At 46.2% G+C, this 15000-nt stretch overlaps 1 protein-coding gene across 4 annotated transcripts in view; it reads left to right on the top strand.

The window, feature by feature from the left end:
- raph1a (Ras association (RalGDS/AF-6) and pleckstrin homology domains 1a) overlaps positions 1-15000 on the top strand; it is a 47547-nt gene that overhangs the window by 29384 nt on the left and 3163 nt on the right. For 2 of the 4 annotated variants that reach the window (XM_068573172.1, XM_068573171.1), the window contains exons 8-19: positions 51-233; positions 3308-3382; positions 9272-9349; positions 9976-10050; positions 10890-10974; positions 12395-12516; positions 12614-12679; positions 13028-13171; positions 13256-13366; positions 13618-13716; positions 13849-13966; positions 14058-14188. In XM_068573172.1, coding sequence (XP_068429273.1) covers positions 51-233; positions 3308-3382; positions 9272-9349; positions 9976-10050; positions 10890-10974; positions 12395-12516; positions 12614-12679; positions 13028-13171; positions 13256-13366; positions 13618-13716; positions 13849-13966; positions 14058-14188 — 1287 coding nt within the window. The remainder of the gene's footprint in view (positions 1-50; positions 234-3307; positions 3383-9271; positions 9350-9975; positions 10051-10889; positions 10975-12394; positions 12517-12613; positions 12680-13027; positions 13172-13255; positions 13367-13617; positions 13717-13848; positions 13967-14057; positions 14189-15000) is intronic. The other 2 variants (XM_068573174.1, XM_068573173.1) reach the window with 1 other exon arrangement.

The raw sequence follows: 15000 nt of genomic DNA, 5'->3' as shown, positions 1-15000 counted from the left end.
TACGTCCGGGACATATTTTATAATCTGCTCCCGACGTTCTTCCCGTTCAGGCGCGCTCCATCGTTCAATCCTCCCGCTCCTCCGTCACCTCGGCGTCCGGCGTTTCCGTCAACTCCGCCTCCTCCATGGACTCGTTGGACAGCGTCCTTCACGCCAACGACCCCGAGGGCCAGCAGCCCGCGGCGGCTCCGCCCCCCACTGCAGGAGCCGGTCCGGGTCATCCCAACACGGAGGTATGTGCACACACACACACACACACACACACACACACACACACACACACACACACACACACACACACACACACACACACACACACACACACGCTGACTTTTCTTTTAGGGACGAATGCAGGGCCGCTTGGCTGATCCTCACCGCGCCTCTTTCAGGCGTTTACGGCGGACTGAAGCGCTATAGGAGTAAATAATTCGCCAAATCGGCGCCGTGTTGGGAGGAAACATCCTTCATAATCTGACAAATCCATCTAATCGTTGTTCTATCACCAATACGTTGAGCAGTGAAGTTAAAGCTCAACATTATTAGACTCAAACCTACGGGCTGCACATTTCTCTGTAAATACGTAGTTTCAGGACCAGCTCTCCTTCCTTGAGGATCTCTTTGAACAGCGCAGGTGGTTTTAGGTTTGCGTGGGTATGATTCTCTTCGGCCGGCTCTCTCTGCTGCTTCAGGCTGTTTCTACGCTTCCTTGAAGATAAAAAACAAACCAGAAACTCTCCCAGAAGACGCTGAAAAGAAGAAGCTCGGTCCTAATCTTCCCTGAGTTACCTGCGTAGAACAAAACGCCCAAAAAACAGCTTACAGCAGTTTTTAGTTTTGAGCGTTTAAACTTGTTGCTGCCGAGGGAATCGAACCCTCGGCCCCCAAGCCGAACGAGAAACTCGAGCTGCACAAACCCAGTTTGCTGCTGCGAGTGCATCCGGCGCCCACGCAGACACTCCAGCGAGTCTGAGAGGGGCGATGGAGGGATGATGGAGGCTGACGGAGCGAAGCGAAGAGAGACGAGGGGGAAACTGAAGGAGAAGGAATGGAGGACGGGACGCGCTGGACGGTGTTTTCACTGCCAGCGCCGGCGCATTAGAAAACCAGGACGACGGGAGTGTGAAGTCCTTGTTTCCCTCCTTTATATTTTACAAAGGAAAGGTTAAAGGTCACTGAGGTGATCGACAGCTGCAGGTTGGCAACTTTGAGACGCCATATTTAAAAAAATCGGCCTCTTTAGATACCTGAAAAGGTATTTGAAGCACAGGCAGAGACACTTACTTTGTCAGCATGGTGCTTCAGTACATTAAAACAGTTAGAGGATGCAAAAAAAAACATTTTTTCATGCTTTAAATTTAAAAAAAAAGTCCTTTTTCATGAAAAAGCAGTGATGTATCTCTACTATGTGATAACCCCATCGTGTGCAGACTCTGATAATAACGTCACAGAGTTAGTTAACCTTCAATTTACTCAACATTTACTGGTGAAGCGACGCACGGATCCTGAATGAAGCTCAGATTAGACGAGGAGGTTGAGGTCCATGCAGCCGATTGTACAGATTATTTACACACAATACTCCAGAGAGAGTGAGGAAGATACTCATATACTCACAGACACACAGCATAGCAGCTCTCTGTGCCTGTTAATGTGTCCTGGAGGGGATCAGCGCACACACACACACACACACACACACACACACACACACACACACACACTTGGTCAGATCTTGGCTGGAGGGGAAAAGCTGGCTGTAATCGCGTGTTTGCGTGTGCACGTGTTTTTGACCTAAATATTATTTTTAATCTGTGGTTATCGAGAGAAAACTAATGCTTTCCATAAAATGGTTTCTAGAGGTTGAAGCGCACACACACACACACACATACACACACACACACATGCGAAAGTACTAACTCCCGAGATTAATAAAGATTTGCCTGAAATAAATAAATAAATGAAAAGTCAAACCGCTGGGAACAGAGAAGCAGTCTGGAGTTGCACGGCGGTCTTGAAGGAAACGTGTTTCTGACTCGTTGCCGCTCGTCTTCCCTCCAGCACCATCAACACAACCACTGTGGCTCTGCTGCTGGGTCCCAGTGCGTCCAGTACAGCCGCTCTGGGTGGACTGGTGACTCGCTGCATGAAGGATTACACAAAGCTCACTGAGCCACAGCTTTAGCTCCTGGAATTCATTAATGTGATTTATCAAAGTCAATAATGTGACTAATTAATATAAATCTGTCTGGTATCCTGCTGTTATGAATCCCTGTGAGTGTGCTGTGATTCATCTTTATTCTTTTTTAAAAAAGGGATATTTTTACATTTGATTCCATGGCAAGATGTTAAAGAAAACCCTTTAAAGTCATTTTTTAAACAACGTCAAACCAAAGTATCTCCAGTCGGCCGTCTCACCTCACAGGTTCAACTCCCTTTAAGAGCGTTCACACGGTCATGAAAACCTGTTCGCTAAATGGTTTACCGGATGCTTTGAATCCTCATTGTTAGTTTAAAAACTACATTTTATCACTTTCATGTTTACACACAGTTTTTTCTACATGTTTGCTCATGGAAATCTGGTTAAAAGTCACGAGAATCTGGTTAAAAGCGATGGAAATTTGGTTTAAAGTCATAAAGATTTGGTCAAAAGTCAAAAATTCAATCTCAGCTCTCTATATAATTAATATATATATATATATATATGTATATATATATATATATGTATGTGTATATATATATATATATATATATATATTCATTTGTGTCATTTAAGGTATACTGGATCCTCATTCCTCATTGTTAGTTAAAATTTTACACCCAGATTTCACTACGTTTGATCATGTAAACTTGCGTTAGTCATGTAAATCCATTGGTCACAACGTGTATGAACTCTGCTTTAATCAAAACAGTATTTTCTGGACTCGGGAACCTCAAACTCCTGGACGTACGGTCGTGGTCTCGATCAATGAAAAGCACCCAAACGTCTGCGTTGAGCTCACCAGGTCGAACCGAAGCAACCGCCGCAAAAGTCTACGGACGCGTTGGAAGTCAAATTAAAGTCCCAATCGTCTTTTTTTTACATTCAAGATTACGACAGGAAAAATAACAACTCCTTAAATAAAAGATAAAAGCGTCTTCAGTGTGCCTCCTCCTCCTCCTCCTCCTCCTGGACTGTACTGTGTTCCTGACGTGTGCAGCTTCTCCTTCACAGGTTTTCTAACCTCCGCTTCACCACGCAGCTTTCCTGTCAATCAAGCGGCAGATTACTTCACCAGGACTCTCTCTCTCTCTTTCTCTCTCTCTCTCTTTAAAGCACTCCTATCTGGACAGGGAAACCTCTCTGATTCTGAGAAACATAGCAGGAAAACCCTCCCACCTGCTGACCAAGGTGACACCCCACCTCCCTTTCCCCCTTTCTGCACGCCCTCACCCCTCCTCCCTTCCTCTGCTCGCTAACTTCTTACCTTCCCGCCTTCCCTCTTTTGTGGTAGTGTGTGTGTGCTAGTGTGTGTGTGTGTGTGTGTGTGTGCCAAACCTTCAGTGGTGACTTTGCTGCATGTAAAGCTTTGAGACTGTCTGCACCTCACGCTCCGTCTCGTTGGTTCTTGTTTAGTCAAATCTGCAGCCGGAGTGCAGAGGCCTTTTTCTATATATGTTTAAATATTTGGAAGCATGAAGGTTTTGATGAAAGGCATGTGACACCGTGTGTGATATGTGACGAGTCTCACGGGGACGCGATCGCACAGGAGTCCTCCTCCTGAACGCAGATGTTCAGGGCTCTAACGGACCTGTGGGTGTGTTCTCGCTCCTGATTGGTCAACAGAGAGGACTCAGGTACCAGCGATGGAATAACCAGAAACATGAGAAACGCTGACATTGAACGTCTCCGAGCTGCGGAGGAGCCTCCTGTGTGATCGTGCCGTGAAATGCAGTGATGATGATGATGATGATGATGAAATTGAAAATGCTTGCTCGTGTTTTATGCAACCAAGAACGGGTAACAGGTGAGAGGCGGCGGCTTCTGTGTCTGCGTTCATCCTCTGAAATCAGCTGACTGGGGATCAGCCTGCAGGGGGCAGTGTGTAGCATGTAGCCGCTGTAGCATCACGTAAAGGGTGTAGCATGTAGCCGCTGTAGCATCACGTAAAGAGTGCAGTGTGTAGCATGTAGCCTTACCTATAGGGTGCGGTGTGTAGCAAGTAGCTGCTGTAGCATCACGTATCAGGTGCAGTGTGTAGCATGTAGCCGCTGTAGCATCACGTAAAGGGTGCAGTGTGTAGCATGTAGCCTTACCTATAGGGTGTGGTGTTTAGCAAGCAGCCGCTGTAGCATTACATTTCAGGTGCAGTGTGTAGCATGTAGCCGCTGTAGCATTACATTTCAGGTGCAGTGTGTAGCATGTAGCCGCTGTAGCATTACATTTCAGGTGCAGTGTGTAGCATGTAGCCGCTGTAGTATTACGTATCGGGTGCAGTTAGCTGGGTTAGCTCTCTTTGGTAGCGAGTGCTTGGAGCTCAGCCGGCGGCCGTAATGGAGCCAAGTAGACGAGGCCGGCGCCGGCTGACACCGATCAATGGGAGTAATGGGACGAGGCTAATCGGTGGCGGTGGTGATGTCGTTCAACCCGGATCACGATGCCGGTGGAGAGCAGCGCTTCCTCTGCGCTGCTCCATGTGGACTGAGAGAATCTGAGGCAGTTTTAATCGTCATTTCTGTACGAATGTCCTCTGATTGATGACTCGTAACAGCATGAGGTCGCGTTCATTAGAGCCTCGACTGCTGGAGGCTTCTCTATGGCCGAAGGCTGCGTTTGATTTATGTGTGTGTTTGTTCGTGTGTGTGTGTGTGTGTGTGTGTGTTGGGGGTCATTTGATGCAGAGTAAGTAAGCAGGCTTTATCCCGATTGGATCGGCAATTTTGTGATTTGATTGGATGACAGAGACGATGAGGCCGTTTGATTGGACGTTAAAGAAATGTGCCGGTTCTGCAGGGATTATCTTCTTTAGGGCAGAGAGAGGGTGATTCCCTGTAGAATCACGTATGCACACACACACACACACACACACACACACACACACACACACACACACAAATCCAGCTGGCTGTCTTGTTTGGAGTTCTTGTCTTTGTCGCGGCAGCACCAAATACTTCTGAATCTTCTCATTTTATCATCCTGTAGAGGGGAAAAAAAGATCTTTCCCAAACCTCAGGGGGCAGAAATGTCCCGTCTGAAGCTCATATTGGGATATAATCCTGTAGCGATCCTCGACCTCTACAGATGCGCCGCTTGGATTACATTTTTTTTTGCGTTTCCGGCTCCAGACGTCAGTCTCGGCCCAAGTGAAGTCGAACGCAGTCAGATTAACGCTTCGCCGCTGAGATCCATTCATTTCAGAACATCTGCTATCGGCTTCTAATCCAGATGACCTCGTCTTAACGCCGCTAACTGTTTCCCTCCCGGCGGTAATTCGGACTTCGGATTCTGGGTAGAAAAAAACCAAACATCTAAATGCTTTAAATCGTGGCTTCAGATCAGTCGGAGGGGCCCCCGAGATACCCGGCAGATTTCGAGCTCAAGGGCCCGGTCTAATTCCTGCAGCGGTGATTTGGTTAAGGGTGTAACTATCATGCACTCGACTACATGACAGATGTGTGTAAATGTTTGATGAGTGTGTGTGTGTGTTTCTGCATGCAGCATAACACTCTGTGTGTCAGTGGGCTACACTGCCTCAGCAATATAAATGCAATCCACACACACCTTTTCTCAATCACACACACACTCTCTCACTCTCTCACTCTTGCTGGCCCACTTCTGCTGCCACTCGATAAGTCCCGTCAGTGCGCTCTGTTTCCGGCCTACGGCGGCTCAGGAGGGACACACACGTCTTCTGACTTCAAAGGCGAGCGGCAGAATCTATTTTTAGCGTCTCTCTGTAATGTAGGTCAACTGAATATCTGTGACTTGGAGAGAAAACGTTTACGCCGCAAGCGAACGGCTGTCGGTGGGCGGCAAAGAAAACCCCTGTCGTGTGTGTGTGTGTGTGTGTGTGTGTGTGTGTGTGTGTGTGTGTGTGTGTGTGTGTGTGTGTGTGTGTGTGTGTGTGTGTGTGTGTGTAACGAACAGCAAACCGCTGCGAAATATTCTTTCGTTGTTTTGTTTTTTTTATCCTCGAATGAAAATCCCAAATGATGCCAGTAAAGACAGATTTTTTTGGGGCTTAATGGATGAATTAAAGGATTTTCGAACATAAATGGGTTTTAATTGGTTTTCTGAAGGGACAGACGCTTAAAAGGGTTTTACTTTAACCGGTAAAGATACTTAATTATCCCGTCGTGATACCACTTAATGTACTTTAGCAATACCGCCATGAATGGGGAATTCCTAATATCTTAAGAAGAAAAAAACTGTGTCAATCAAACCTAAAATCCTGAGCAGAGCGATGATGATGATGTTAAGGGGCGTCATGAAGATGATGATGATGATGATGATGATGATGATAGGAGGCGACAGTCCCGAGCCGGCTGCTTCGGGCTCGTTGAGGAGTCGTGACGCGTGGCGGCGCCTCGCTCACATCGCAACACGCCGACAGTTTAATACACACAAAAGCTTTTTTGTGTATTATTTTAAGCGCTCCTTATGCAACAGTTGCAACAAACGTTAAAGTGCACAATCGGATAACGCATTACATAACACATTCTGTCAAATTTAATCCTTATTTTAAGTATTTGAAGCTCAGGTTAGATTTATGTAACACAACTTCATTGTGTTTTTAATGTCATATTACAGGGTAGCTGCCATTTTTATTATGTATAGTTTTATTTATCTGTACGTTTGTGTATTTTGACACAGTGTTTGTGTTTTATTGTTAATAATATTGGTTGCAGCAGCTATGATGTGTCTACAATGCATTATAAATATATTAATAATGCATTGTGATTTGTTTAAAGTACTGTATTATTACAGGTATAAGCACTCAGTAATATTCATAATGCTAAACTTTTAACAATAACACATATAGGTTGAGTGTAATCGCTCATATTTGCTAGTTAAGGATCAGTATTTTAATTCTTTAGTTATCATACATTAATAAAGTGTTGTTATGTATTTTAATTACTGTTATAATGCATACTAATGTCATTATTTAAGTAAAGTGAAGAATAAATGTGCTTTAAGCGTAATAATCTCATTTTAATTGTTCAGTTAAAAGTGTTCATAATTCATTCTACGTAACAGAAATTGATTTCTCAGCTCTTCTGATTCAAATGAAGCCACGACAAATAACTGAAACAGAATATTTATTCACAGACTTTGTGCCTGTTCAGTGACTCAAGTAGTTTTCATATGAGATGTAAATGTTTTATTCACATTTAATCCACGTTTTCTACTTCACTGCTTTTGATGTAAATCCTCAAGCGTTAAACCAACAAAACATAGGCTCACCATTATGAAGCTGTTCATGAGCTTATGCTGCAGGAGAGTGTGTGTGTCTGTGTGTGTGTGTGTGTGTGTGTGTGTGTGTGTGTGTGTGTGTGCATCAGAGGGGATCGGGGGGTGCCGATAAGGAGATTGGCTGTTAATCTCCCCTTCCTCATCCCCCATCATCTTCATTCCATTCTGCCCTTTCGCTCATTCACAATATGGAGCCACTTTTGTGTGTGCGTGTGTGTGTGTGTCTGTGTGTGTGTGTGTGTGTGTCTGTGTGTGTGTGTGTGTGTGTTTCCTAAGCTGACCGGCTAAAGTGGAGCACCTCGGCGACGGGCATACACGGACATTCCAGTCACACTCGCGGTGAAGAAGACTCGGAAGACTTCCTGTAATTGATTTCAAACTAAGAGCGTGCATTAGAGGACAAACCGAGGATGAGATGAGTGCGGGAGGAAGAAGACCGAGAGGACTGGAGCGGCGGCGAGGAGGGAGGAGTGGAGGGTGAGGGGGAGGAGGAGGGCATGAGAGCTTGAGATAAAGAGATCAGTGCCTCTGCTGTAAGTTGGCACAGCAAAAAGAAAAGAGAGCCCCTCCCCCACCGCCGTCCAGCTCTACTTCCCTCTCAGTCCTCGTATCTCCGCCGGCCGGTGAGGACGTGACGGGACGCGGCACCGCTCTTCGGTTAGCAGAGGCGACCGTCATCATCGTCATCATCACCGACGAGGCGTCTGTCAGTAGGTTTGATCAGTGTGTCAGAGAGATCAGAGTGTAAACAGATCACATCTCTACTCAATTTTCCATCTTTTTCGTTTTTGCAATATATTTCTAGTCGTCTTTTTTTTTTTTCCCCCTCGACGGAGTATTTTTGCTTCCAGGTCTTGGATTTTTTTTGTAAGGCCGCCTGACTCTGCTTCATCCTCCATCCTCCTCCACCGCATCCTTCCACTCTTAATTGTCCGCACACCGCCGGTGCGTTTGCTCGGAATCGAACCGACGCCACGCCGCGTTTTTTCCCATCGGAGCGTCTTGAGTCGTCTGCGTCTCCAACAGACTTGGACTTTCTCCTCCTTCTCCTTTTTTTTTTACTTTCTCACGTCTCCATCCGTCCTCTAGTCCCACAGCCTCTCTCTGTGTGTGTTTGTTTGTGTGTCTGTGTGTGTTTGTGTTTGGTGGAATTTGCCTAATCCTTAAGAGAGACGATGACCATCTACCAACATGTAGCGTCGGACTGATAATCCAATCGCATTCCCCTGCAGTCACTAATACGTAGAGGAGGAGGATGATGATGACGATTATGAAGAGGAGGAAGAGGAGAGGCAGGATTTGCGCGGCCGACCAGACATGTCTGACTCCTCTCACGTTGTGCTCCTCGGGCGATGCGCCTCCGTGTTGCCGGGACTAAGCAGCTGGTTTTTTTTTGGTGGGGGTGAATAATTTCTGATCTCGGCTCTTCCTTCACTCATTAGCGGGAAAAGCGTCCAGCTGGGAGAAGCTGACGGGAACAGCGAGGAATGTGCACCACCAGCTGACTGGACTGGGAGCGCACTGGGAACTTTGTCCCGTTCGGACTCGTTATTATTTAATTTGAGTTTATCACAGATGTTGTAGCTTTGCTGGAGGCCAAACGCAGACACAGAAGTGCGTTTTTTTGGAGAAAAATCTCCTGAAAGTGCACGATGAATTCTTGTTGGAGGAACCAGGTAGGTCAGGAAAAGCGTTTGTGTGTGTGTGTGTGTGTGTGTGTGTGTGCGCAGGAGGGTGGATGTCAATGCCGTCAAGCTTTGTATCGACTGACCAGCGTGTGTGTGTGTGTGTGTGTGTGTGTGTGTGTGTGTGTGTGTGTGTGTGCAGGAGGAGCAGGCTGCCAAGCTGAAGGCAGACAATATCCGAGTCGCCCTGGAGAAGATCAAGGAGGCCCAGGTTAAAAAGGTGATTCTGGAGCTACATACGTGTTATTTATGTGCATGTGTGCGTGTGTGTGTGTTTGTATCTGGCATGTGTCCAGCGGACTCCGCTTTCTGGGTCAGGTCAGTGTTACTCCACATGAAAAAGCTCTGGTCAATAACAGCTGAGGTCAACACACACAAAGCACTCAGCATAATGACCATTGCAAATTAAATCCCACACACACACACACACACACACAGAAAGAGATTAACGACCTGGATTTATTGCACACTGAGCGCACCAGCTACCTGTCTGTGTCGGCTCCTCTAATCGTCTGGATGTTGATCCTGAGCGGCAAAAAAGCGACAGTGCACTACATTCATGCTGAGCGTGAGCAATACTTTTATTGTACTTGCTGGTCAGTGTTAAAGTATTAGAAATGTATAAACAACACATACGCACAAAAATACACAACCGAACATGCAAACAAACATGTCAATGTAGACTGTTTCAAATCAGACTGTGTATATGAGGTACAATGCTGTACTACACTTTGGATGTAGTATTACTTATTGTAAAAGCAAATATAGACATAGAGTTGTCAGAACTCGGCAATAAACATGTGCAGACAATAATAACCCTCTGTCTTTCTCTCCCTCTCTTCGTAGTTGGTGATTCGCGTTCATTTGTCAGACGAGAGCTCCAAGACCATGATGGTGGACGAGAGACAGACAGTCAGACAGGTACGACTGTGTGCACTCTTATCATCAACAGGGCTAGTCTTAGCACCACCAGCTGCAGTCCTAGATCACTAGCAGCAGTACTAGCATCACTAGCAGCAGTCCTAGCTTCACTAAGTAGTCCTAGCATCACTAGCAGCAGTCCTATTATCACTAGCAGCAGTACTAGCATTACTAGCAGCAGTCCTCGCTTCACTAAGTAGTCCTAGCATCACGAGCAGCAGTCCTATTATCACTAGCAGCAGTACTAGCATCACTATAAGTAGTCCTAGCATCACTATAAGTAGTACTAGCATCTCTAGCAGCAGTCCTAGCATCACTATAAGAATTCCTAGATCACTATAAGTAGTCCTAGCATCACAAGTAGTCCTAACATCACTAGCAGCAGTCCTAGCATCACTAGCAGCAGTCCTAGCATCACTATAAGTAGTCCTAGCATCACTATAAGTAGTCCTAGCATCACTAGCAGCAGTCCTAGCATCACTATAAGTAGTTCTAGCATCACTAGCAGCAGTCCTAGCATCACAAGTAGTCCTAGCATCACTATAAGTAGTCCTAGCATTACTAGAAGCAGTACTAGCATCACTAGCAGCAGTCCTAGCATCACTATAAGTAGTCCTAGCATCACTAGCAGCAGTCCTAGCATCACTATAAGTAGTTCTAGCATCACTAGCAGCAGTCCTAGCATCACAAGTAGTCCTAGCATCACTATAAGTAGTCCTAGCATTACTAGCAGCAGTACTAGCATCACTAGCAGCAGTACTAGCACCATTAGCAGTATTAGTACTGCTATGGTAGTACTGCTGTAGGTTCAGTGGCTCACAGCGTCTTCTGTTCTGCAGGTTTTGGACAGTTTGTTGGAGAAATCTCACTGTGGTTACAGTCCAGACTGGTCACTGGTGGAAACCATCAACGAGCTGCAGATGGGTGAGCATGCACACACACACACACACACACACACACACACACACACACACACACGAGCCTGTACTTCTATACTTGATTAAATGCATTCCTTCGCCCTGCTGCTAACCTTCACCTTTAAAACAATCTTCTGGGCCCAAAATGTCCTTACTTTCGTTTTGACACCCCACAAACTACTAATGTGAGTAGAGGTTGTAATACTATTACAGTAATATAGGAGATCTATATTACAGTAATATAAATGGCATATTTGATCTGGTTACATGATAATGAATGTCTCTTTGACGATGTCATCGGATGAGCTCGCTTTTGAAAGGATTGGTGTGTAAGTGCAGTGTGATGTCTTTAACCCGCTCCGTCTTTTCACTCAGCTTCACTGGCTGAGACAGTGAAGCTCTTTTTTTAGCCTGATTAAGTTCATTACAGCACAACCAGGTGCGTGTGTGTCGAGGAGACTTTATTACTGAGCACATGTGTCTGCAGCGTTGTGCCCAGCAGCGACCATCAGACAGCACACACATTCAGCCACAAGGAAATGAACACACACACACGCACACACACCTCCCTTGGGGGTTGCCAGCACACACACACTGTATTGCAAGCTTCAACTCCACTTAACACTCTTTGACAAACACACACACACACACACATGTCTTTATGTAGGTCCGGTGCAATGATGCGTGTGATCTAACCTACATCTTCAGGGCTTCTGCTGAACAGCCAGTCAGCATATGAGAGAGGGAGAACGAGAGAGAGAGATGTAGTAAATTACTATTTATATTAATATTACCTATCTTTCATATGAATAGTTTATGTTTATGTTGTTATATCTTAACGTTTTGGCAATACTGTCTTTGCAACATTCATGCTGATAGAGAGAGAGGGAAATACACACACACAAACACACACACACACACACACATCCATACACACACCAGCATCACCAGCTCCCTGCCGAGTGCCCTTTGGCAAGACACTGACTTCCTGTCAGATCCGGACCTCTGACCTTTCACTGCACTGCAGGAAATAACATTATTATTATTAGGAAAATAACAAATATTTCCATTATTATAAGTAGTAGTAGTAGTAGTGTTCAGCAGTATTTGGTGTTGTAATACATGTATATAGTCTAATAAAACACATGAATCCTTGTGAGAACTAACAAATGCTTTGACTGAAATAAAAAGATGTTCGTCATTTGCAAAACTCAAAACAATGTAATAGTATTATATTAGTACACGTTAAATGAATTACTTCAGATATTATGACTTCATATGTGCTTCATGCACAACATGCCCATGTGTCTGTTTCTGCACGAGAGACTCTCAGCTGTGATCCGTAACGTTTGGGTCCAGTCCGCCCTCTTTTTCCTCCACTCATGAATCAGGAAATGAACTAAAACCACCTCTTTGACTCTGTGCAGAGCGGATCTTCGAGGACCACGAGAACCTGGTGGAGAACCTGCTGAACTGGACCCGAGACAGCCAGAACCGCCTGATGTTCACCGAACGCGTCGAGAAGTACGCGCTGTTCAAAAACCCCCAGGTGAGACGCCAACCGACACACACCGGGGGGGTCGACCCGGAGGTCAGCGTGTCACACTACTAACGTTTATCTCTCGTTATCCCCCCGTCTGCTGCAGAACTATTTGCTGGGGCGGAAGGAGACGTGTGAGATGGCCGAAAGAAACAAAGAGGCTCTGTTGGAGGTTGGTTTTCTCCTTCTCTCACTCGGCTGCTTCCTCAAAACGCATCCTCGCCCCGAAATCCTCTTTTGAAAGAACACACACAGTCCCGACGGCGGCGTTCGGAGGCACTCGGACACCTTTTCAGTAACCCCGAGCGCGCCGATTCTAGCGCCTCCGGCGAGCCCGTTTCGTCCTGTTGAAGGAACACTGAACCCACAACATCGGCGTGAACGTGAGAGGAGCAATCCTCTCACTCGCTCTTCAGTTCAGCTGCTGAGAATGTGCTGTACGGGAAACTGAACGAGCAATCAACATGATGACATGCTGTCTCTCTCTTTCTCTCTCTCTGTGTGTGTGTGTGTGTGTCAGGAGTGTTTTGGCGGCAGTGCCGTGTCCGTCCCCGAGATGGAGGGAGTGTTGTGGCTGAAGGAGGACGGCAAGAAGTCGTGGAAGAAACGCTACTTCCTGCTGAGGGCGTCTGGCATCTACTACGTTCCCAAGGGGAAGGCCAAGGTGTGTGTGTGTGTGTGTGTCTGTGTGTGTGTGTGTGTGTGTGTGGGGTCTCTAGTCATAGTAAAAGTGTCTTGTTGTCTGCAGGCTTCCAGAGACTTGGTGTGTTTCCTGCAGCTGGATCACGTGAACGTTTACCACGGTCAGGACTATAAGAGCAAGTACAAGGCTCCTACCGACTACTGCATGGTGCTCAAGGTACACACACACACACACACACACTTAAACACACACACACACACACATGCAGGTTAAATCACTACTGTCTGGTTTGTGGCTCTGTTGTCTCCAGGCGCCATCTACTGGTGCGACAGAGTAATGACACCTATTTCACAGAGACTATACCAGTGTTGTTGTTTTGTTACTGTAAACTGTTACTGTAACGGTGTGTGTGTGTGTGTGTGTGTGTGTGTGTGTGTGTGTGTGTGTGTGTGTGTGTGTGTGTGTAGCATCCTCAGATCCAGAAGAAGTCTCAGTACATTAAGTACCTCTGCTGCGACGATGTCAGAAACCTCCAGCAGTGGATCAACAGTATTCGAATCGCCAAGGTAACAAGCATTTCCTGTTAGATTTTGCTGCAGAAACGAGTGTTTTTATAACGTGGCATTACCCATAATGCACTGCTGCCCTCAATGCAGCTAATGTTAATCTGTGTGTGTGTGTGTCTCTCTGTGTGTCAGTACGGGAAGCAGCTGTACATCAACTTCCAGGAGGCCATGAGGAGGACGGAGGCGGCCTACGATTGGTCCTCGCTCTCCTCCTCCTCCATCAAGTCCGGGTCCAGCTCCAGCCTTCCAGGTCGGTCCTCTGAATCTTTACAATATTCCACAATATCCACGATTACATCAAATAAAAAATCTAAACAACACTAACTTCTGCATTTCCGCAGAGTCCCAGTCCAACCACTCCAGCCAATCGGACAGCGGCGTGTCGGAGATGACGTCATCGGGCCACACCCGCTCCCAGAGCGCCGTCAGCTCCATCTTCTCCGACGCCTGGCGGAGAGGAACGCAAGGAGAGGTGAGCTCCCGCACGCCAGGCGCGACCCCCCCGTCGTCCGCCCTCTCCATCAACGGTCCTGTTTAACGTGGACTACAATTCCCACATTTCCCCCCCCCAACCCTCTGCTTCCCCGCCAGCGGTCAAAGGCGAAGGGACGTATGCCAGTTCCTCTTTGTGTAGGAGGAAGAAGAGGAGGAGGGAGTGGAGGTTAGACAGGAAGTGGCGTCAACAGGCATGTTGGCAGCTGGGCTGCAGCCGTTTAAAAAACATCCAGACGTTTGTGCCCTGAGATCTTCTTCTGTCTGGATAATATTCTTTAGGGATAGACGATGTAGTGCAGGATTTAACGAATGAAAACCAGCTGTATGCAGAAAATAATAGACACATTCAAAATGTGTTATTCATTGATTTTTAAAGACGTCATACTGCGGATATATTTAATTTGTTAGAGCTTGCATTTCTTCTCTTTTATTGAATTCATCCGACCTGAACGTAAACCCCATTAAAGATTCAGGAAGATATTCATTCATAGAGTTTATTAGTTAATTTTAAAAAAAGACAGTTTTTTAACTTTCTGTGGTAAATTTTCTGTTAACATTGCAAATATGTTTGCTGCTGTTAAACTGCACCAATCTAAAGAGACCGACTGAGCACTTGGGAGCGGCTCTGTGCTCTTGGTGGATATCTACGATCACTGATGGATGTCGTGCATTAAATCAGAAACACAAATCCTCAACATCGGCTGCAGCTCAATTGTTGGTTGGTTCTAACCTCGTGCTGTGCTGGAGTGTCCCGCTAACCAACAAATAATACGACCGCGACAGAAGGAG

The sequence above is a fragment of the Clinocottus analis genome, unplaced genomic scaffold (assembly GCF_023055335.1).
Source record: "Clinocottus analis isolate CAN_PGR_092001 unplaced genomic scaffold, fCliAna1.0.p SCAF_12, whole genome shotgun sequence".
In the NCBI taxonomy this organism is placed as follows: Eukaryota; Metazoa; Chordata; class Actinopteri; order Perciformes; family Cottidae; genus Clinocottus; species Clinocottus analis.
Note: the sequence above shows the minus strand (reverse complement) of the source record. Positions and strands in the feature narration are given on the sequence as shown.